Raw genomic sequence first — 23,871 nt, forward strand, 5'->3', positions numbered from 1 at the left:
ATATAATAAAGCATAATAAAAGGGAGACACTTTGGGGGCACCTGTGTGACTCAGTTGATTAAGCAGCTGACTCTTGGTTTTAGCTCAGGTCATGATCTCATGGTTCGTGGGATCGAGTCCCACGACAGGCTCTGTGCTGACAGCGTGGAGCCTGCTTGTGATTCTCTCTTTCCCTCTCCCTCTCCCTCTCTCTGTCCCCCCCACCCCCAGTTTGTGCATGAGCACACTCTCTCCCAAAATAAATAAACTTAAAAAAAAAAAAAAAGTTAAAAAAGGTAGATACTTTAAAATGGCTTAGAATAATGATTCAGCCCCAACTTTCCTATAACGTAAAGCCTGTCAGAAGATTTTAATGGTCAGTTTCTCTGCCTTTCTTTATTTGCAACTAACCTTCAAAATTACTTTCTATATACCAGCATATCCTGAAATATATTCTAAAACACACTGATTTTATGGAACAGTGATGGGATTTGCCCAGAAAAAAAAGCAGAAGTCAGAGTATTTCATCGGCAAATGGAAAACACCAGGATAAACAAAGTTGAACAGACTTCTTTCCAGAAAGTCTCAATCCTCTGGCATGCTATTATACACAGAGGATCTCCACTAGAACTACACGGATGAAAGTGTGAAAATTGCCCAAATGTACTTGACTACAGAGCTTTTTTCCCCAGCATCTCTCCTATTTCAAGTTTCAGTAGGAAGGGAAAGAGTTACATGGCACAGTTATAACCATTATGCCCTGGTACTTTCTGGTTCTTTGAAGAGAAGAACACAATCAAAATGAAAGATAAGGGGAAGAAAATTATTCATTCAGTCTAAGAAGCTACCATCTTTGGACCTAAATATTCTTTGTAGCAGCATAGGGAAAATACACAGAATTTCATATTATGAACAAAATTAACTTTTGAAAAGTAACAAGATTCTAAAAACTAAAACATGACTAGTTTCTAAAAATATAATAGTACACCAAGAAAAGTTTACCTGAACAAAGAAACAATGGTTTTTCCAGACCATACTTTTTTTTTTTAAACAGGACATTTTTTCTTTTTATTTTATTTTAATGTTTTTATTTATTTTTGAGACAAAGAGAGACAAAGCATGGGCAAGGGAGGGGCAGAGAGAGAGGGAGACACAGAATCTGAAGCAGGCTCCAGGCTGACCTGTCAGCATAGAGCCCAACATAGGACTCGAAACCACAGACTGTGAGATCATGACCTGAGCTGAAGTCGGATGCTGTATAAACTGAGCCACCCAGGCACCCCTAGACCATCCATTTTAAACAGCCATTAGAGTAATTAGGTTAGCCAACTAAATTAGGTTCAATCTAGCTCGATAAATGTTGACCAAACCCTTACCCTATGGTAGGCGCCATAAGAGTATTTCATAAAGAAATACTCTCTACCTCAAAGAGTTTGAAATTATGAAATTTTACAACTGATAATGGTGTGTTTGTGTGTGTGTCCATGTAAATAATCTTCATGTAAAAAAGGTAGAAAAACATATATGAATATCGATAGCAAAGAACCATGGGAAAGGACAGCCTCATTCCAAAATCAGAATCTGTAGGTCTGAGAAACAGACCCAAGAAGCAAGGCGGGTGGCCAACTAACTCAATCTCCCAAGTCCCCAACTGTCAGGACTTAAAAGCTGAAAATCAAAAACTAACACAAAATTTTTTAAGGAGCAGCAGCAAGTTTGGGGAAAGGAGAGAAGAGAGATCATTAATTGCATCCTGTCACTTAGATCACTCACATAAGAAACAAGATCCTTGTGTAGATTTCACTGTTTAGTGTAGTTACACTTACCACAAGCCGGATCTGGAATCAGACAAACCGGACTGAATGTCCCTGGACCAATCATCAAATTGTTCTTGTTCATACAGTTTAAACTGGTCTAACAGATCTTCGGCAGCTCGATGGAAAGATTGAAATCCTGACAAGTCAGATAAAAGAGCCTCTGCAATCTTGAGAGTATCATCCACCTTAAAAAGCCAAATTACATGAATATTACAAGAATGTATTAATACTTATTATAAGATTAGCACAAAAGGAACCACATTCTCTAATCTGTGATTCAGAAATTATTTTCCCTTCAACTATACACAGTAAAATAGAAAACTTGCCAAGGAATGTAAGAAAATCAACCCCTACTCTGCTCCGCTTTAGACAACCTCAGAACAACAAAACACAGATGATAATGCCAACTGGGTATAACCTGAAGGGTAAGGTAAGGGAAATTCAAGGCAAACTCCCAAGAATTCAGCAATGTCCCTAAACAAAGGAAGCAATAATGTGCTAAGTGCTCTCGCAAACAGCTCAAACAATAACTGTCAGTCGGAATAGCAATCAAAAGAAAGAAATGCCTTTCTTCCACAACTGTACAAAGAACCTTATAGCAATTTGGAAAGCTGACTGACAAAATTGGGCAGAATATTCCAGAAAATAAAACATCAAAAATACAAACTTCAAGGGGCGCCTGGGTGGCGCAGTCGGTTAAGCGTCCGACTTCAGCCAGGTCACGATCTCGCGGTCCGTGAGTTCGAGCCCCGCGTCGGGCTCTGGGCTGATGGCTCAGAGCCTGGAGCCTGTTTCCGATTCTGTGTCTCCCTCTCTCTCTGCCCCTCCCCCGTTCATGCTCTGTCTCTCTCTGTCCCAAAAATAAATAAACGTTGAAAAAAAAAATTAAAAAAAAAAAAAATACAAACTTCAATAGGCAGAACTCTCAAATATACTAGCCTTTATAATATGCTATGTCTTCTGGCTCTTAGTCACAGACTATAACTAGGTAACGTTCATTGTATGAGTCAAGTGCCATAACATGTACATTAAATAGTGAGTACGTGAGAATCTGACATCAATTTTAGTAATACTAAAACATTAACATAATAGCCGTTAAACCCAGAAACTGCTGACACTACCTCATGCAAAGTCATAATTACCTTCACATTTCCTTTAACTCCCTCCAACCAAGAATGATTTACTCACAGAAATACACTTTCAGAGAGACCTCACAACGACCAACATTCTACTATGATAATCTCAAAGGATTAAAACAATCCTTTGAAAATAAGTAAAAGATGGTTTCCTCTTGGATATTTCTAAGAAGGCACTTTACCTGTAACAACGGCACCTGGGTAATAAATGACTTGATAATTATCCCTACATAAAAATGAGTAGACCATTACAGCCACGTCTATACCCTTTTTCGGAAATCTGCACAAGAAAATTAGATGGATACGCCAAAGAAAACGGAGAATGTTTTTAATGTTTTCACTCCAGTTCTAGAGTGCCTTCTACATTACTTTGGCACATTTTACAACTAGTATCCTTCAACATCTATCAAAACTAATACCTTCAGTTCCAACTGGCGAACCCAAACTATATTATTAACAACTTCCGACAGGTTTTTGCCAGCAAGCGGTCCAGACGCCTCACCAGGAACTCCTCGGCATCGATTCTCAAAGTCTAATCGAAAATCTGTAACATTTAAGTCAAATAAATGATTACACACATTCGGCAAGTATTTCCTAAATGCTTTCCATGCACCAAGTAGTACATTAAAGGTAGTGAACAGAAAAATAGTAAGACTTGGTCCTTTGCCCTCAGGAACCTTACCATGCCTCCAATGAGACAGAGAAAGAAAATAACTAATTTTTAAAATCTGTAATTTGGGGCACCTGGATGACTCAGGTGGTTGAGTGTCCGAATTCGGCCCAGGACATGCTTTTGTGGTTCGTGAGTTCAAGCTCCACATGGGGCTGACAGCTGTGCTGACAACTCGGAGCCTGCCTCAGACCCTCTGTCTCCCTCTCTCTCTGCTCCTCCCCAAATCGCACTCTCTCAAAAATAAACATTTAAAAGAATAAACAGGGGCGCCTGGGTGGCGCAGTCGGTTAAGCGTCCAACTTCAGCCAGGTCACGATCTTGCAGTCCGTGAGTTCGAGCCCCGCGTCGGGCTCTGGGCTGATGGCTCAGAGCCTGGAGCCTGTTTCCGATTCTGTGTCTCCCTCTCTCTCTGCCCCTCGCCCGTTCATGCTCTGTCTCTCTCTGTCCCAAAAATAAATAAACGTTGAAAAAAAAAATTTTTTTTAAAAATAAAATAAAAGAATAAACAAAAATCTGTAACAAAAATAGTAAATTAATCTTCCACCTATATTGTTATAAGATACTGTCTTAATCCTAAATAGTATACGAGAAAAAGTAACCTACAAAAATATTTTCTCAGGTAAACGCTATAATCTCTGATAAACTTTTACCTTTTATTGAGTCCACAAGTCTTGCCAGTAAAATTTCTCTTTCTAACATCAATTCTTTACTTATAGTTGGACGCTTCACCAGCTCTTTGTATTTCAGAAACGCTTGAAGAAGCTAACGTAAAATAAAAACAGTATATATTCATCCTAAGTTGATCAACTTAGTAAATATATAAATATCTCCTAAAACAGCTTAAGGGAAATATTTCAGCATTTTACCTGCTGTGGGCTGTCCTGAATTTCTGAAATATAAATTTTCAATTTTCCTGCTATCTTCTGTTCCGCAGGTGCAATAATTTTTTCATACTGAGACACTGCAGCTTTCCATAAAGGCTAAACAAATTAACAACATTATTAGACTTTTAGTATATAAATGTCTGCCTTGAGAAGGACGACACAAACAGGAAATTGACAGACAAAACAGGATTCAACCTCAGTATATGGATTATAATGCACAGGATTCAGGCCGGTAAAGGGTTCAAATACTCGAGTCAGGCATATCATTTGCTCTTCACTGGCAGGTAAAAAATAAAGAAGCTTCTCATGAATTGTTCTAACAGCCAAGACCTAAAACATAAAATATCAAAACAACAAATTTATTTAAATCAATCTAAAGTCTAAATATACTGAGCCAGAATTTATTTAAACTAGGTTCACTGAAATAAGCGATAAGACTAATCTTGAGAATTACGACTCATCAGTCATCAAAGTGGCGCTCGAAGATCTATCATTACACTACTGTCCATGTGCTCAAACCTCATGAAAACATCAGATCTAAATGTTTTTAAACGTGTTTAAAGTTCATTTAAGCAACATTTTAGAGTCCTCAACACATGTAAAAACTTCTAATTTTCATTATTCTGCATTAAGTTCCATTCTACTAATGAAATAATATGTTAACAACCCTGTTATGTGTAGTTTACAATAGTAGAAAACAAATTGTTGTATTTTGTATCTAAAACTTCCCCCATCAGGGGCACCCGGCTGGCTCAGTTGGCAGCACACACAACCAACTGTTGATCTCAGGGTTGTTGAGATCAAGCCCCAGGCTGGCCATGGAGCCTACTTTAAAAAAAAAAAAAATTGTCTATAGTTTAAATGAATAAAAGGTGTGGTATTTTAATTTAAAAAATAATAAATAAATAAAATGTCCGGCACCAATTAAAAAATTAAGTAAAAACATTACAACCTTTCATCAAAGTTCAAAATATGAGTACAAACTACTGATTCAGTTTCCTCTTGCTAAGAACAAAAACACCAATATAACAGCCATCTACTGGGAAGGCCTGAAAGCACCAGCCGTTCCCCAACCACACAACTGTTGCTAGATACCATTTTCAGTAAAAAGCGGCGGGAGAAATGACTAATTCCAGAAACGAGGCACCAGACTGTCCAAGATGGGCGGGCATACTTGGGGGCCGAAAGTAAGGGAGTCGTCAAGGAGACAACTGGGTTCCTGTCACAATGACCTAAGAGCCAACGTAAGTGGGCACTCACTGCACAAAGCTCAGGCAATCTGAGGACGATAACAGCTCTAATAGACTGAAACTCAAACTGTAAGAACGTGCAGCTTCCTAACAACACTAGCATTTCATTAGTCATGTATGGAACTTACCATGATACTGGCTTACTATTCATTGTTCTACACAGTGACAGGGGCTTCTGGGTGGCTCAGATGGCTCAGCAGCTGACTCTGGATTCTGGCTCATGTCACCATCCCAGGGCATGGGATGGAGCCCCACGTGAGGCTCTGCACTGAGAGCACAGAGCCTGCTTGGGACTCTCTCTCTCTCTCTCTTTCTCTCTCTCTCTCTTCCCCCCTCTCTGTCCCTCCCCTGCTCACACTGTCTCTCAAAAGAATAAAAAAGAAAAAGAAGGAAGAAAGAAAGGAGATGGAAACCAGCACTTAGGTGGTCCCACTGGGCACCGGGCACTGGATCACATGACCGCCACAAATTATCTCACACGAGCTTTAATTCTTATTCTCTCCCAAAAGAATAAATGATTTCTCTCAGATGTGTAAGGCTTATTAATGATAAATACATGCCCAAACAAGTGAGGACTACCTGACATTTAACGTCAGAGATCCAGAGAAACAAATGATACCTCTTCCAGGCGCTTGCCCAGTCTGTCTAGTGTTTCAGGGAAGTATTTCTCACTTTTCCACGGATGAGGAACATAGCGCTGCCACACCTGACCCGTGAGGTGGTTACAGGCGATCACCCACTGTTCACAAATGGACACACCCGCTCTGAGGTGGTCTTTCACAAGATAGTAAGGATCTTCCCACAGATTCAAAGTTCCCAACTTCTTCTGAACAAATCTTCCAAATGAACCACCTAATAAAAGAGAAAGCAAATTTTTTAATTTTTTTAATGTTTTAATTTATTTTTGAGAGAGACAGACAGAGAAAAAGCGGGGGGGGGGGGGGGCAGAGAGAGAGGGAGACACAAAATCAGAAGCAGGCTCCAGGCTCCGAGCTGTCAGCACAGAGCCCTACACAGGCCTCAAACTCACGAGCTGTGAGATCATGACCTGAGCCAAAGTCGGACGCTTAACCGACTGAGCCACTCAAGTGCCCCAAGAAAGAAAATTTTTAATGGAAATGTCTTTTTAACAAATAATTATAGAACACATGCTTATGACAAAGTTTAAAATAATACAAATTAGCAAACTAAGGATCTATGAAATACCACATCCACATCCTTAGATTATCAAAAACAAATACCTTTCAAGACATGCATGCACACACACGTTTGTTTTTATTTTCGCATCTTTCAATATACCATGTGCACCTTTCAAGCGCAGAAATACATATTATTTTTTCAAAAGGTTGCAGGGCCTACCATGTGGATGTAGCATTATACAACCAATTCTCGAATGCTATTTGTTTCTACTCCTACAATGTTTCTGTACTCCTACAAATGATGCCACAGTACATGTCCCTGCCCATATACCTCGATGTGCTTGTGTAATATTTCCTGAGGATAAGAATGCCAATGGTATTCTCTAGGTCAAAAAGCATATGCACTTTGAATACTGACAAACCAATACCCTTTAAGACTTTGGAGATCATTACAAAATAAAGCTTAAATTAATACACGTGTAGGGACTACAAATCTATGTAAATTTACTTGTATTCATGGTCAAAGAATTTGACACATATTATTTAAATTAACCAACTATATACAAATTTCCATTTAAATAATCCTATATGATTTGCTCTAAAAGTTACCCTAAGCAACAATTATTACATTAAGGAGCACTTTCAGTAAGAACTTGAAAGAAAAACTAGAAGATAATAAGGCAGGCTTCCAAAGTTCCACAAGTTTACTTCTTTACCAGTACCTATGACATCTAAGAGATGTAACATCCGTGACTCAGGAAAGTGATCGTGCTCTGTTTGTCTCCACACATCATCTACAACATCCCGGGTGGTCTCCACCAAGTCAACCACTTCCAGTAAGGATAGACTGTCCAAGTTATAGAACTCCTAAAACCAAAAGGCATTCATTTTTAAACGTAATGGTAACTGTACCTTAGGCAATCCAGTCAACATGTTCCCAGACTTTTCAACTGCTACAATTCTAAGACCTGTCACATCACTTTCGCCTCCTTTTCCTACCAGGTCGACGGGTTACTTCTTGATGCAAATACCCTACAAGTTCCCTCGCAAACATAAATGCCATGACAGCCAGGAGAAAAAATGAGAATGACAAAAAGTCGATTCATTTACTTTTGCTCTTGCCCTAATTTTAAGTTTGGATTCATTTCTCCTAGTTATTCAAAGGAAGTGGCCTTAATGACTTACGGACACGACCCACTGTAGTTCACACGTGTCGTCATTCAGTCACTGTGCTGCACGTTACCAGTAATACAATTAGAGTTCAAGATTTCTTATTTTATATTCCATCATTATCACAAAAAGAGCTTAAAACCATTTCAAACACTTCACTAAAATGGTATTATTGAAGCAATCTTGGGAATAAAGAGAAAATTACTAGGCATTTATTTTGAAAAGAATCTTCACTTATGCAACCTCTGAATATTTCAAAGAATAATCAATTGAGTATAAAACTAAGACTTTTCATACTTCAAATTACTTCAAAACGCTAATTTGAATAAAGCGAACATTCTTTCAAAAGGACCACTGCCTCCACGTAGATTAACGTCTGCTAGTGTTTCAGGCTTTGCTTTTCCTGTCTACCTGCAGAAAAGTAATGACGTTTTTGAGAAAAATATGTACTAGAGATTAGAATCTACCTTTCGTACAAGTTTTCGTTTCTAAGTTGTACCCACGTTACATGCACACCTTCAGAAAACCCTGCTACACATGAAGGATGTACTTCGTTCATAACCATCAAGTAACAGCTGTAAAACAGAGGGAACTCTGATGCAGCTGGGCCCTAAGCACCTCCATCTGAAGCCTGGCATATGACCGTGTAGGAACCACGTACTCTTGCGATGGTTTCAAACAGCTCCTTAAAATAGCCAGCTCTCTCTCTGCTAATCTGTTTACTTCCACGATGAGCTTCTTCCACCCAGAACTGGAACTCATCACTTGGTGTAAGAATACCTGAAAAGGTATAAAGGGAAAAAAAGAAATACCCATTGAGAATGAAAAGCCAGAAAATTATCTGGTTCATTTGCTGATTACGCGCCTATCCTGTACTCTCGAAGATGTACATAAAGTTTTATGATTTCTGTCAACAGACAGTTCTTACCTAAATGCACTAACAACAATTAACAGCATCAAATTTATGCTTTGCAGGTTTGGTGCTCAGTATGTTTCCCGTATGTGTTTGTCAACCATCCACATGCAGGCTGTCGGTCTGCATCTAATACTAGCAAACTTGCTTCTGCGGCACACGGCTTTCCGAAGCCTTTGTAGCAAATGCTACAATTCTAAGACCTGTCACATCACTTTCGCCTCCTTTTCCTACCAGGTCGACGGGTTACTTCTTGATGCAAATACCCTACAAGTTCCCTCACAAACATAAATGTCATGACAGCCAGGAGAAAAAATGAGAATGACAAAAAGTCGATTCATTTACTTTTGCTCTTGCCCTAATTTTAAGTTTGGATTCATTTCTTCTAGTTACTCAAAGGAAGTGGCCTTAATGACTTACAGACACGACCCACTGTAGTTCACATGTGTCGTCATTCGGTCACTGTGCATACCGTGCATCTCAGTGAACACCATCCAAATTAGAAATGATTACAATTTAATCAATAAACACTTGTAATTTAATGTCAAAATATAAATAAATAAAAATAATCTTACTTTTCAATTTGCTTTTATATTTCCCAAAGAACTGGACGATTTCTAGTTGCTTAATCACACACTGCAAATATGTGCACTATTCTAGGCCTATAGGATTCAAAAAGTATCTGATTTACTGCTCAAGCAGAGTGTAAAACTGTATCCAGTACTGTAAAATAGGATTTGTGTATGTCATGCATTTCATGTGAACTGTTCATATAAATAATATCATCTACAAGTACAATAAAATTATAACTAGCTTCAGATAAAATACACTTTTAAAATTAAAATCAAGTATCTTTGCCAAGTAGACCATTAGGGGTCAATCCTATGTATTCACGGATGCCGGATTTATGAACTCATCCATTTCCTAACATTTACTTGTAATCTGAAATCAAAGCCTGCGGTGTTTTTGTGACCGCTCACAGACATGTGCAGAGCAACAAACAATTCAAGTCACCTCACGCATACGTTCCCAGCTGAGGCTCTACAAAGCCACGCTGCCTGTTTCAGATCTCCTGCTGTAAACAATTCTCCTTTTTGCAACCTATCCAGCTGCATGTTTTTCTCATTTGGGGGGCTTTTTATTGGTGAGTGCTCTGTTTAAGATGGCCCCCGAGCACAGGATCGAAGTACAGCCTAGTGTTACCAAGGCCAAGAACACTGCGATGTGACTTCCTGAGAAAATACTTGTGTTAGAGAAGCTTCACTCAGGCACGAGTTACAGGGCTGTTGGCAGTGAGCTCAAGGGTAATCACCAATCTATATTAATAACAGTGTCTTTAAGCAGAAACACACGTAAACTATGGTTCTATGTTGAGTAGAAAATGTTATGACCAGAGGCTCACAGGAACCTAATCCTGTTTTCGCCCGAGGAGCTCTGTTCAGTCGTTACCGATGCAGTGTTCACAGTGACTTTACAGAACGTAACTACCGCAAATTGTGAGAAGCAACTGCATTTTCTCTTGCCGTGACTTGCACATTGTTAAAGATTGCACTTTCCTCTTCTCAAAATCCTTGTAAATCTACTCATTTAAAGGAAGCTCAGGCTCAGAAAAGTCTGTGAAAAAATACATTAATTTACTAGCATACTAGTAAGAAAGCTATTTTGACTTTAAGTTATGGTTCTCTACCTCGTGTGTCATCTTCCTTAAATTTCAATTTTGATAAGTTAGTGTCTGATCTTCGTAGAACTACGCCCAACCCAGCTTCTAGTTCACTCAAAAGATTCTGAAGTTTGGGATCAAGGTCTCTGCTCCATTCCTGATCCTAAATAAAAACAGACAAGAGCAAACACTGACCACAAGTTCCCCAATCAAACTGGCCCCCTTAAAATACTGTTGAGAGAAATAAGTCCAAATACACCATGCCACTCAAAGCCTGACTACCTCCATCACATAAGGGAGAAAAAAAAGTCCTTTCAACAGTTAAAACTTTGTAATTTCCTGTATAGCAACATAAGAGCTGTGTGGACTGCATTTATACCTTTCTCCCATTCTTCTATTGGTCAACGAAGCTGACTTTAAAATTTTTTTCAATTTTTATGAGACGTTTTCAAAAACAAAAACACTAATGATATTAATAAATAAAATAATATTTTTCTCTGTGTTTATAGAGACATTAATGCAAACCCCTATGTTAAAAACCAAAAACAAAAAACAAAAATGACCGTACAGCTACTTTATTTTACTTACCTTTAACAACATTGGTGCAAATACTTGCCGCACGGCTTGATAGAGAGAATTTATAGGTGATTCTAACATAGATGAAACAAGAATGTTACTATGTAGATTCTGATCAGTAATTACTTCAGGTCGCAGCTTGAAAAACACCAGCACTTTATCTTTTGTGTCAGCAAAATCAATCTAGGTGATAAACAAATGATTCTTAAAGTTACCTTCATAAAAGTTAATATTTGAAACAAACTTTTCCCTAAAACGTTACCCCTTGGGGGAAAAATAATTCAAATAATTACAGCATATTACAACCCATCTATCCCTGCTCCTTAAGAGTATCTGGGTTTTAAAATGTATCCCCACTTCCATGTGACTGTATCATAAAGCTACAGTGACAAGTGGTTCATAAACAGAAATCACTATACAAATATTGTGGACATACACTACTCCACTCCAACCAGACTCGGTACTAACAAAGTTGCATGCCCCAGCTACAAACTGATGAGTAGTCATCTCCACTCTATTCCAAAAAGTCTATACAAACGATGTTAATTATACCCTTACCTGAAACTAGCATTTTAAAAGCTGTTTTTTAACTCAATTCAAAGCTACCAAAAGGAACTTAAGTTGTCTATCTCCTAGATTATCTTCATCTTAATCAAAATTTTTCCTTAAAGTACTTGAGCATCTAACTTTTTATTAATGTTGTATAACTAGATAATTTAAAGTTGGAACTCGATGAGCTAAATTGGAATTCACGAAAGCAACCATGTTTAAAGTTGGTCAGTTCATAGTAATTAGTTCATTAGCTGCAAAGTCTATCACCCAAAAGAAGTTTTTGCATTACATACATATTTCACATCTTTTCTCACTTCTTTTTCCAGGAAGAGAAGTATATGCATTTAAAAGCTTTCAAACAAGTTCATTGCTGTGCATGAAAACGACTTCTAGATGAGATTTCATGAAACTTTTATCCTGGTCTTTATATTTTTATGCACTAAGAGGAAACCGGCATTTATTTGGTGTTGTTGCATTTCTCAAACTCCCATCTGCACACATTAAAATTCTATTGCCAGGGGCGCCTGGGTGGCTTAGTCGGCTGAGCATCCAACTTTGGCTCGGGTAGTGATCTCATGGTTCATGAGCCTGAGCCCCATGATGGGCTCTGTGCTGACAGCTCAGGGCCTGGAGCCTGCTTCAGATTCTGCATCTCCCTCTCTCTGCTCCTCCCCTGCTCACTCACTCTCTCTCTCAAAAATAAACAAACATTACATTTAAAAAAAAAAATTCTATTGCTAGCATGATCATTCCAATAACAAGCAGGTGAGAATAACAAGCTGCAGATACGTAGATTTGAAAAATTCACTCCTTAGTCATTTAGTGCTCCATTCCTTTGTACTTTCTCCCCCCACTTATCTGAAGAAAGAAAACGCAGAAAATACACACTGTATCATCATACTTTGAAAACAGTAACCATAGTCACTGGCCAAGGCTCCCAGGCATCAGCCAGGATGAGGAGTTTCGTCCTAAACAAAGTCAGAGCTAAAGCAAAGGATCAGTTGACCACAGCTGCTCGTCATTCCCTGAAAACAGGGAAACAAAATCATTACTCCTAGCTGCCTCTCCCACTGGTTTCCCTATCAGTGGCAACTACTATTCCCCCTTAACTGACTAAATTTTGATAGCTATTAATTCAAATTACAAAGTTGTTCTTCTTTGAGCTTGCAAAATAACTTCTCACCTACTGGGACCCATGAGGCATCGGCCTGCCACAACCCACTGCCTGTTTTTGCACAGCCCACAAGGCAAAATAGGTTTTAAAAAAAAAAATCAAAAGAATAACGGCATCTCATGACCCTTAAAAATTATATGAAATTCACTTATCAGTGTCTGTAAATAAACAGTTTACTAGAACAGTTTAATCTTACTGTGAACACAGTTTTATTGGAACACAGTCTTACTGCTTCACGTACACGTTGTCTTTGACACAACGGCAGAGCTGTAGTCTCAACAGAGACACTACGGCCTGCAGAGCCTACGTTAGGGATTGTCTGGCACATCACAGAAAATGTGTGCCAACCTCTAGCCTACAGGATAAAGCACATCACATTGGTGTCTGGTTTAAGACGACCAGTAGAACTCGAGCTCAGTCTAAATGGTGTCCACGGTTCGCGGGGATCACCCCATGCCATCAGCTGCCACACTCCCCAACCATGACACTGCTGCAGTCACTTAATTCTTCTGCCGGGTCCTTGAAACCAAGGAGAGACGCAGCTCAGGGCCTCAGGACTCTTCATTTCTTCTGCTTAGAACACTCTTCCTCTAAACCTTATGTCTGCCCACAACTCATTCAAGTAACTCACTTCTAAGTTTACCAATTCAGACAGGTAGTCCCTCCGCCCCTATTTTAATGCCGTTCCAGGCTCCACCCCCATCACTAGAACGTTATTCTATTTTTATCCAAACAGCACTTATCACAGGGTGCTTAGGGGCTCAGTCAGTTAAACATCTGACTTCGCCTCAGGTCATGATCCCACGGTTTGTGGGTTCGAGCCCCACATCGGGCTCTGTGCTGACAGCTCTCGAAGGCCTGCTTCGAATTGTGTCTCCCACTCTCGCTTGCTTGCTCTCTCTCTCAAAAAGAAATAAAACATTTGAAAATTAAAAAAACAAACAGCACTTGGGGCGTCTGGGTCATGATCAGGTCATGATCTCACTGTTCCTGGTTCGAGCCCCGCATCTGGCTCTGCACTGACAGCTCGGAGCCTGGAGGGGCTGCTTTGGATTCTGTGTCTCCCTCTCTCTCTATCCTCCCCCACTTACGCTCTTTCTCTCTCAAAAATAAACAAACATTAAAAAAAAAATTTTTTTTTAAAAACAGCACTTATCAATGCCCAAGATTATGTTACACATCTGCATGCATGTCTGTAGCCTGTTTTGTCCACTCGAATGTTACTCTGCGCAAATTCTGATGTGTTCACGGCTTTACTGCAAGCACCCAGGACAGTGCCAAACCCGAGTAAGTACTCAGTAAACATCTGGGAACTTCTTAAGTCACGCTGACTCTCAGACATCTAGGGTACAACTTAAGACATAACAAAACAGTGGGTGCCTGGGTGGCTCAGTCGGTCGAGCATCCGACTTTGGCTCAGGTCATGATCTCGCCGTGCCCGGGCCCCACATGGGATGTTCTCTCCCTCTGCCCTTTGCTCACTCACACCGTCTCTCTCAAATAAATAAATAACATAACAAAACATTTTCCAAGGTGACTAACGGTCTGCCGTGCGGTACAGGACTCCACATAAAATTCGTTGTTGGGCTCCAACGGCAACGGCATTAACTTTACAGAGTTGCAGCTTCAACGTTCGATACCCAACCCAAGATCCCTCTGTGCCCATTTGCGCCCATCCACACCCTCCCCGTTTTCCCAGGCCTGTATTTACACTTTCAGTGGCATTTACCACAGTGTGCCCTGACTCATTGTTTGTAGAGGAGTGTGAGTCCTCTCAGGCCACCGGAGGGCGGAAGCAGAGAATCCTCTTCTGAAATCCACTGCCAATTAGAGAAGCGGGGTAGCTCACACCCGGGAGTCATACTTCCCATAAAATAGAAATAAAAATAATCCCTGTCTCACAGTGTTGCTGAGAATATCATACGAGGCCCTGGGCACAAGTGCTTCCACCAGTGCCCGATCGGGTGTCAAGAGAAAAGGAGCGGCAATCTATGAGCAGGCATCCTTCTCGCATCTTCATACCACACACGCGCGCGGAGCCAAGAGCTTGCCTGTATTCAGTTCGCAATAAAACTCTACGCAAGAGAATCAGTCTAAGCCCAGGACTAACGAATCCTAGCGAAGGGAGTGCAGGACTCAATCACCCAAACAACTGCACTCCACGCTTACATCTGTTCAACCTAGAGATTCGGGCCAACAGGACAGGAAGAGGTCATAAAATAGGCGCTGCGGGGGGCGCCTGGGTGGCGCAGTCGGTTAAGCGTCCGACTTCAGCCAGGTCATGATCTCGCGGTCCAGGAGTTCGAGCCCCGCGTCGGGCTCTGGGCTGATGGCTCAGAGCCTGGAGCCTGTTTCCGATTCTGTGTCTCCCTCTCTCTCTGCCCCTCCCCCGTTCATGCTTTGTCTCTCTCTGTCCCAAAGGTGAATAAACGTTGAAAAAAAAAAATTAAAAAAAAAAAAAATAGACGCTGCGGGGTGGATGGGGAGGGGCACTAAGGGGGGACCTGCTGGGGTGAGCACTGGGTGTCCCGTGCAGGTGATGAAGCACTGAATTCGACACCTGAGACCAATATTGTTCTGTATGTTAACTCAAATGTTTTTTAAAAAACACAGAATTCAGCAACGAAAAAAATAAAAATCAAATCAAACACGCCTTTCGTCCATCTACGGAGACCCTGTAATGTGGGAGGCCTTTCTTTCCTGCCCGTGAGGCTACAGTTTACTTACTTAAGTCCTGATCGCCGAAGGAACCATTTCTTAAGCAATCCTGCCAGTGAAGGCAGTGCAGGAAGTCCATCAAAATATCTCAAACCAGGATTCAAAAATAATAATAATAATGATTTAAACTTTGTATTATATCTTTTCCTAAAAGATTCAAATTCCTAACCAAACTTTCCCTCTGATATAGGCTCAGCGCATACCCCAAAAAAAGATACCCTAGAATTTGCCTCAAAGAACTTCAAGAGGCAGAAAAAAAAGTTTTTTTGATAAATAACGTTGATGTTTTTAGTTGTAACATACCTACAGTCTTTAAAAGAATCCAGAAAAGCACAAAGGTGCTCTGCTCAGGTGCACAGGTGTGGGCAGGGGTAGGGCTGGGGGGGGGGGGGGGGGAACAGCCTGGCTCCCTAAGAGGGTGGAGGGACTGAGGGGGAGGCAGAGGGGGTCCTGAAGGTCAACACCAGGTTGGGGGTGGGGGAGGGGGAACAACCAGGCTCTGAGGATGGAGGGGAACAGCCCAGGCTGCAGAGGGGCAGAGGAGGAGGGGGAAGGGCTGGGGAGAATGAGGGGTTGGGGATGAGGGAGACAGCAGGGCTGGGGGGTGAGGGAGACAGCAGGGCTGTAGGGGGTGAGGGAGACAGCAGGGCTGAGTGGGGATGAGGGAGGCAGCAGGGCTGAGTGGGGATGAGGGAGGCAGCAGGGCTGGGGGGATGAGGGAGACAGCAGGGCTGGGGGGGATGAGGGAGGCAGCAGGGCTGGGGGGATGAGGGAGACAGCAGGGCTGGGGGGATGAGGGCGACAGCAGGGCTGGGGGGATGAGGGAGACAGCAGGGCTGGGGGGATGAGGGAGACAGCAGGGCTGGGGGGATGAGGGAGACAGCAGGGCTGGGGGGGATGAGGGAGGCAGCAGGGCTGGGGGGATGAGGGAGACAGCAGGGCTGGAGGGGATGAGGGAGACAGCAGGGCTGGGGGGGATGAGGGAGACAGCAGGGCTGGGGGGGATGAGGGAGACAGCAGGGCTGGGGGATGAGGGAGACAGCAGGGCTGGGGGGGATGAGGGAGACAACAGGGCTGGGAGGGATGAGGGAGGCAGCAGGGCTGGGGGATGAGGGAGACAGCAGGGCTGGGGGGGATGAGGGAGACTACAGGGCTGGGGGGGTGAGGGCGACAGCAGGGCTGGGGGGATGAGGGCGACAGCAGGGCTGGGGGGGATGAGGGAGGCAGCAGGGCTGGGGGATGAGGGAGACAGCAGGGCTGTGGGATGAGGGAGACAGCAGGGCTGGAGGGGATGAGGGAGACAGCAGGGCTGGGGGGGATGAGGGAGGCAGCAGGGCTGGGGGGGATGAGGTAGGCAGCAGGGCTGGGGGGATGAGGGAGACAGCAGGGTTGGGGTGGGTGAGGGAGACAGCAGGGTTGAGTGGGGATGAGGGAGGCAGCAGGGTTGAGTGGGGATGAGGGAGGCTGCAGGGCTGGGGGGATGAGGGAGACAGCAGGGCTGGGGGATGAGGGAGACAGCAGGGCTGGGGGGGATGAAGGAGACAACAGGGCTGGGGGGGTGAGGGCGACAGGAGGGCTGGGGGGATGAGGGCGACAGCAGGGCTGGGGGGGATGAGGGAGGCAGCAGGGCTGGGGGGGATGAGGGAGACAGCAGGGCTGGGGGGATGAGGGAGACAGCAGGGCTGGGGGGATGAGGGAGACAGCAGGGCTGGGGGGATGAGGGAGACAGCAGGGCTGGGGGGATGAGGGAGACAGCAGGGCTGGGGGGGATGAGGGAGGCAGCAGGGCTGGGGGGATGAGGGAGACAGCAGGGCTGGGGGATGAGGGAGACAGCAGGGCTGGGGGATGAGGGAGACAGCAGGGCTGGGGGGGATGAGGGAGACAACAGGGCTGGGAGGGATGAGGGAGGCAGCAGGGCTGGGGGATGTGGGAGACAGCAGGGCTGGAGGGGATGAGGGAGACAGCAGGGCTGGGGGGGATGAGGGAGACAACAGGGCTGGGGGGGATGAGGGAGACAACAGGGCTGGGGGGATGAGGGAGACAGCAGGGCTGGGGGGGATGAGGGAGACAACAGGGCTGGGGGGTGAGGAAGGCAGCAGGGCTGGGGGATGTGGGAGACAGCAGGGCTGGGGGGGATGAGGGAGACAACAGGGCTGGGGGGGTGAGGGAGGCAGCAGGGTGGGGTGGGTGAGGGAGACAGCAGGGCTGAGTGGGGATGAGGGAGGCAGCAGGGCTGGGGGGATGAGGGAGACAGCAGGGCTGTGGGGGTGAGGGAGACAGCAGGGCCGGGGGGGGGTGAGAGAGACAGCAGGGCTGGGGGGATGAGGGAGGCAGCAGGGCTGGGGGGATGAGGGAGACAGCAGGGCTGGGGGGGTGAGGGAGACAGCAGGGCTCGGGGGTAATGAGGGCGACAGCAGGGCTGGGAGTGGAGGGAGCGGGGACAGCGAGGCCCTGGGGAGAGGCGGGGAGGGGCGGGTAGAGACTCCCGGGCTCTCGGGGAGGCGGGAGGGGGACGACCCGCGGACGCAGGCGAAGGAGGCCCACGACCCCGGCCGGGCCTGCGGCGCGGACGGGCGGCGGCGGAGGCGCGGGGCCCGTACCGAGTTGGAGAAGGTGACGCCGGCGTCCGAGCGCTGCACCCTGAGGAGCATCTGGTTGCCGTCGTCCAGAAAGTTGTTGACCTCTGGGCAGCCGTCCCCCCGCGGCTGGTCGCAGGGCTCCGGCAGGAGGCCGAAGTAGTTCTGGGTGGTGGTGAGGAGGAAGGCCTTCCGAACGTCCCGGGCCCCTCCCGCCATGGCGGCGGCCACGACGCGGGGACACGCGGGGTCCGGGGTCGCCACCCGACCGGCGCAGCTCCGCTCACACCGCCCGCCGCCGGCCCGCTCGGCTTAGCGGTTGCCAGGGCCAGTCGCTATGGCGACGGGACCCGACGTCGGCGCGGGCCGCGCGCGCGCCGTGGACGTTAACGCGCGGGTGCGCGCACGCGCCGCGCTGGGAGGCCGCCGTCGCTTCCGCGCCTTGCGGCTGCTCGTCGGTCGCCGCCGCGGAGGTAAAGCTTTCCGGTCGCAAAAGCCGGAAGCGGTTGGAAGCGGTCCACGCGGTCCTCAGTGAAGCCGCGCGCCCCGGATTTCGGAGGGCTGGGCCGCGGGGCCCCCGCTGCACCTACAGCCGCCGGCCGCCGCGCTTGGAGGGACGCTCCCTTAAAAGTCGCTTTCGGAGGAGGCCGAGGACGAGTGGTGGAGTGCAGCGGTAACTCGCTTGTTGCATCTACCCCTCCCCTCCCTGTGTCGCCCATTTCCCACCCCTCTTTATTAACGAACTTCAGGAAAACGTAGAGGTTTTCGGCGCGGTCGGGACCTGAGCTTGCGGCCACCTGTGACACCAGCTGGCTAATCTTACAACAAGCACAGCCGAATCCTGGAGAAATATAGGACGTGGGGCGTTATCGTTTTCTACGCCGTGGCGTCATTGTGAACTCCGATACTGCTGCTCGCTGATCCCGGTTTTGTGAATCCAAAAATTATCTTCCAAGAACACTGAGCCCCGGAGACATGGGCCCTGCCCGGAAAGCATTTTGCCGGCTCTATCCTCGGGAACTTAAATAGGTTACGGATTTTTTTTTTTTTTTTTGCATTCAGGAGTCACAACTTCCTGCTAAAACTATATTATTTTATCATTGCAAAGAGGGTCTTTTGATCTGCTGAGCATCTTGCTTAAGATTAGGGAGTGCGAACTAAAGACAGCTGAACTGCTGTGCCAGATGGTGGGAGAGAGGCGTCCATGAATTGGGATTCTGGTCACTGAATGGGGAAAAAATCCAGACAAGAACCCAAGGTGACTGACTAGCCAAAAAAAGGATTTTGAAAGCGAAAGTGGCTGGTATGGATACAGAGATACCCGCTCTGCAGCGGGCGTTATGACCCTTAACAGGGTCTTCAGGAAAGTCACCACTACTCACAAATGCTTGGTCTGGAGGAATTGTTTTGCTGGAAACAGAAACGGTTGGATTTAGCATCCATGACAACGTGGTAAATGTAAAGGCAGCAGGTGTAGCGACAGGAGTCAGGAAAGCAGTTGAGATCCTACGAGTGCTACCCTTCCAGAAACTTGTGGGACTCTTGGGTGGGCTTTGGACTTCCACGAGATAGGAAATTGGAGTGTGAGTGTAGTTAAACCCGGATGTCCAGAAACATAGAAACTCCAGCTGACGCGTAAACCCTGTGAGGATAGGAATTTTGTATGTCTTGCTCACTGCTCTGTACCTAGAATTAGGCATAGAGTGGAAAGGTCCCTGTACTCCTGAAGCTTCAAAAAGGAGGAAGGAATCTCAGAGATAATTAACTTATACAAAGCCACAGAAATGGTTAGCTGTAGAACCAAGATTCATATCGAGCTCCAACTCCAAACGCATCTCTAGGCACGACGCCACAGTGGTACGCAGCCAGCTATCCACCAGTATCCATTGTCTCCAGCCACAGCTAAGTAGCTACTACCAGGGCACTCCACTCTCGGTTGGGCGTCCCACTCTTGGTTTGACTCTGATCATGATCTCACAGTTCAGTGAGTTCCAGCCTGCGTTGGGTTCTGTGCTGCTAATGCAGAGAATGTTTGGTTCTCTCTCTCTCTTTCTGCCCCTCCCCTGCCCCTTGCTCATGCTGTGCTCATGCTGTCTCTGTCTCTCTCAAAAATAAATAAACTTCAAAAAAAAAAGAACTAGCCAGGTGTGGCCATAATGTAACTCTCATCAGCAGAATGCGGCCAGAAGCAATGTGTGCCATTGACAAGGGAAGTTTCAAAGAAGGGAGTGTGCCTTCAACTTTGGCCAGCTGGATACAGACAACAAAGCCGTAAGAGATGACCGAACCACAAACCAGTAGGACCTCAGGGCTCCTGGCTCCGTGTGGAGTAAAGCCAGCAGCTGTTAAGTAAGCAAGAAATAACCTTCACTGTGTTCGAGCCATTTCACATTATATTTATGCTGATCTGTTTTTTTAGAGTAACGTAAGCCACTCTAATCAATAGAGTAACTGATCTCAGCAGTAGGGTGCTATTTGTTTGTTTGGGGTTTTGTTTTCTTTTGTTTATATGTTTATTATGAGAGCATGAGGGAGAGAGAGAGAAGCTCAAGCAGGCTCCGAACCCGCAGCATGGAGCCCAACGTGGAGCTTGATCCCAAACCAAGAGTTGGGCACCCAACTAACTGAGCTACCTATGTACCCCCGTTTTTTTTAATTTTATGTAGGACATTGGTTTAGTAGTTGGCTAGCAGGTAGCATAAAATGTGAAGTGGAGGACAAGGGACAGGACCTTTCTGAGCTAAAATTTTCTGATTTTGTTCTATATTTGTATTTTTCAAACATCAGTTCTTTTTTTTTTTTTTTTAATTTTTTTTTTTTCAACGTTTATTTATTTTTGGGACAGAGAGAGACAGAGGATGAACGGGGGAGGGGCAGAGAGAGAGGGAGACACAGAATCGGAAACAGGCTCCAGGCTCTGAGCCATCAGCCCAGAGCCTGACGCGGGGCTCGAACTCACTGACTGTGAGATCGTGACCTGGCTGAAGTCGGACGCTTAGCCGACTGCGCCACCCAGGCACCCCTCAAACATCAGTTCTTAAAGGCTGTTGCCCTTTGGAATCTGGAACCATATCAATGATTCGACATTTCGTACTCAGCTACGTTAAAAGCCGTTGGTTATCTTGTACTCTGAATGGATTTTTTACCTAGGCACGGTTTCATAACATCACACATCGGTCATTTGGAAAATACTGGTTCACTGAGCTATGAGGATCTTCCAAATGTTGATACGTTTCATAACACAATATTAAAACAATCACATGCATTAGTATACCACTCAGCTCACAAGTCTCTATGTCTGAAGAGGTTGTTAGGTTTACAACAGAGAATGTAACTTTTCCAAAATTCTAATTTTTTTAATTTCTTTTTTTTAATATGAAATTTATTGTCAAGTTGGTTTCCATGCAACACCCAGTGCTCCTCCCAACAGGTGCCCTCCATGCCCATCACCCACCCTCCCCTCCCTCCTAACCCCCATCAACCCTCAGTTTATTCTCAGTTTTTAAGAGTCTCTTATGGTTTGGCTCCCTCCATCTCTAACCTTTTTTTTTTTTCCTTCCCCTCCCCCATGGTCTTCTGTTAAGTTTCTCAGGATCCACATAAGAGTGAAAACATGGTATCTGTCTTTCTCTATGTGACTTATTTAGCATAACACTCTCCAGTTCCATCCACGTTGCTACAAAGGGCCATATCTCATTCTTTCTCATTGCCACGTAGTATTCCATTATGTATATAAACCACAATTTCTTTATGCATTCATCAGTTGATGGACATTTAGGCTCTTTCCATAATTTGGCTATTATTGAAAGTGCTACTGTAAACGTTGGGGTACAAGTTTCTAATGTTTGCATGCAAACTTGAATTTTATCATCGGCAATGAAAACTGGCAGTTGTTTTCCTTGAAATAACAGCCTTAAACCGTAAGAGACTCTTACCACCGGAAAACAAACAGGGTTGATTGAGGGAAGAGGGTGGGGGGTTGGCTAGATGGATGATGGGGGACTAAGAAGGGCCCTTGTTGGGATGAACACTGGCTGTTGTAAGTGATGAATCATGAAGTCTACTCCTGAAACCATTACTACGCTATATGTTAACTAACTGGAATTTAAATAAATTTTAAGAAGATAGCCTTATTAGAGAATGCATTTTTGAGAAAAATGTCTGCTAAAGGCTCAGTCTCGATAACCAGAGCTTTTCTGCCATAAATGGCCTTGTGTGAATACAGCTGCTGGTTCTGATCAGGACTCCAGGCCCAGGCTCCTTCCTGCAGGCAGATCGCGGGTCACTGAGCCACCCGCGTGCCTTGTGTGTGCTTCATCTCATCACCTAGGACATGAAATGACTTGTCCTCAAGCTTTGGGACTCAGTCAAGATGGTAATCTTTACCCCTTTATTAAGGAACTCTTCCGGGAAACGGGGATCCTTTCCTGTGCATGCATGGAGGTGGAGACCGGATGGCTTCTAGAACAGTTGTGTGCCCCAGTCTCCATCTGGGCCAAGGTGCTGGCAGTTTTAGCAGCCGCATTAGTTTTCCAGTGTTTCATCACCAAGAACTGCAAAGCTAGCAGCTTAAAACAACACCTCTTTTAGCGTGAAGTCCCACTTGTCAGTAATGGGGAAACTGCATACATGGATGTCCACTAAGGATCTCCTGTAGCTTAAATCAAGACATGGGCCGGGCTTTCTCCCCTGCAGCTTGGGGGTCCTCTCCCAAGTTCAGACCATTGAGGCAGAATTAAGTTCCTTGCAGTTGTGAGACTCATTCCCCATTTCTTTGCTGGCTGTCAACTGAGGTTCCTTTCAGCAGGTGGAGGCCGCCACATTCCTCACGTCTGGCTTCAGAGCCAGCCAGAGAACTTTCCCACCCATCAGTTCTCCCATCACACCTCTTGTAACAGAAAAGAGGCTCATTCCTTTTAAGGGTTCACCTGATTAGACCAGGCCCAGTGGATGACCTTTATGAACTTTCAGTCAACGGATTAGTAAATTAAGCGTGGGAATGACAGCCCATGCTGTCTGCAGGTGTGGCGCCCCATCTCAAGGTCAGAGGGCTGCACAGAGTGTACCCACCAGGGAGTGGAAACCTTGGGGCCCCTTCCGAGTTGAGCCTGCCTCAGCTACCCTTGCTTTTGCACCACCGGTGAAAATGTCAAGCAGTTAAAGAGGCATAGAATGTCCCACCTTGTGAAAATTGCTTGATCTCCCAAACCCCTGAAGATGTCTTAAGTTCCCCCTGGGGTCCAGATGATCTCTAACGGATCTACATCTTTTCTACGGTGGTGACTGCAGGAAAACGGGCTTTTTCTGTTTTATCCATTATCTTTGACAAATATTGGGTAAATTATTTATCATGTTAGTTATAAAAATTGCTCCCTTAGGGCGCCTGGGTGGCTCGGTCGGGTGGCCGGCTTCAGCTCAGGTCATGATCTCGTGGTCCGTGAGTTCAAGCCCCGCGTCGGGCTCTGTGCCGATAGCTCAGAGCCTGGAACCTGCTTCTGTTTCTGTCTCCCTCTCTCTCTGCCCCTCCCCCATTCGCACTCTGTCTCTCTCTGCCTTTCAAAAATGAATAAATGTTAATTTTTTTAATTGCTCCCTTTATTAAATATATTCTTTATACTTACCCAATGGAAAGAAAGAATTCCATGGGATTGTCA

General features: G+C 45.0%; 1 protein-coding gene and 1 long non-coding RNA gene across 3 annotated transcripts in view; one reads left to right on the top strand and one right to left on the bottom strand.

The window, feature by feature from the left end:
* Positions 1 to 18,584, bottom strand: part of DYNC2H1 (dynein cytoplasmic 2 heavy chain 1) — a 341,612-nt gene extending 323,028 nt beyond the window's left edge. The window contains exons 1-11 of one of the 2 annotated variants that reach the window (XM_086679269.1): positions 18,242 to 18,584; positions 11,210 to 11,380; positions 10,649 to 10,784; positions 8,710 to 8,828; positions 7,601 to 7,745; positions 6,359 to 6,591; positions 4,685 to 4,819; positions 4,472 to 4,585; positions 4,256 to 4,367; positions 3,352 to 3,476; positions 1,806 to 1,981 (exon numbers count right to left, since the gene is read on the bottom strand). In XM_086679269.1, the coding sequence (XP_086535395.1) occupies positions 1,806 to 1,981; positions 3,352 to 3,476; positions 4,256 to 4,367; positions 4,472 to 4,585; positions 4,685 to 4,819; positions 6,359 to 6,591; positions 7,601 to 7,745; positions 8,710 to 8,828; positions 10,649 to 10,784; positions 11,210 to 11,380; positions 18,242 to 18,436 (1,661 nt within the window). In that variant the 5' untranslated portion in view covers positions 18,437 to 18,584. The remainder of the gene's footprint in view (positions 1 to 1,805; positions 1,982 to 3,351; positions 3,477 to 4,255; positions 4,368 to 4,471; positions 4,586 to 4,684; positions 4,820 to 6,358; positions 6,592 to 7,600; positions 7,746 to 8,709; positions 8,829 to 10,648; positions 10,785 to 11,209; positions 11,381 to 18,241) is intronic. The other variant, XM_086679270.1, reaches the window with a different exon arrangement.
* On the top strand, positions 18,394 to 22,350 carry LOC147577008 (uncharacterized). Its single transcript, XR_015241389.1, has 2 exons — positions 18,394 to 20,986; positions 21,234 to 22,350. It is a non-coding gene; the product is annotated as an uncharacterized LOC147577008 (long non-coding RNA).
* Positions 22,351 to 23,871: the final 1,521 nt, after the last annotated feature.

The sequence above is a fragment of the Puma concolor genome, chromosome D1, assembly GCF_028749965.1.
Source record: "Puma concolor isolate L17-30 chromosome D1, mPumCon1.1.hap2, whole genome shotgun sequence".
Lineage (NCBI taxonomy): Eukaryota > Metazoa > Chordata > Mammalia > Carnivora > Felidae > Puma > Puma concolor.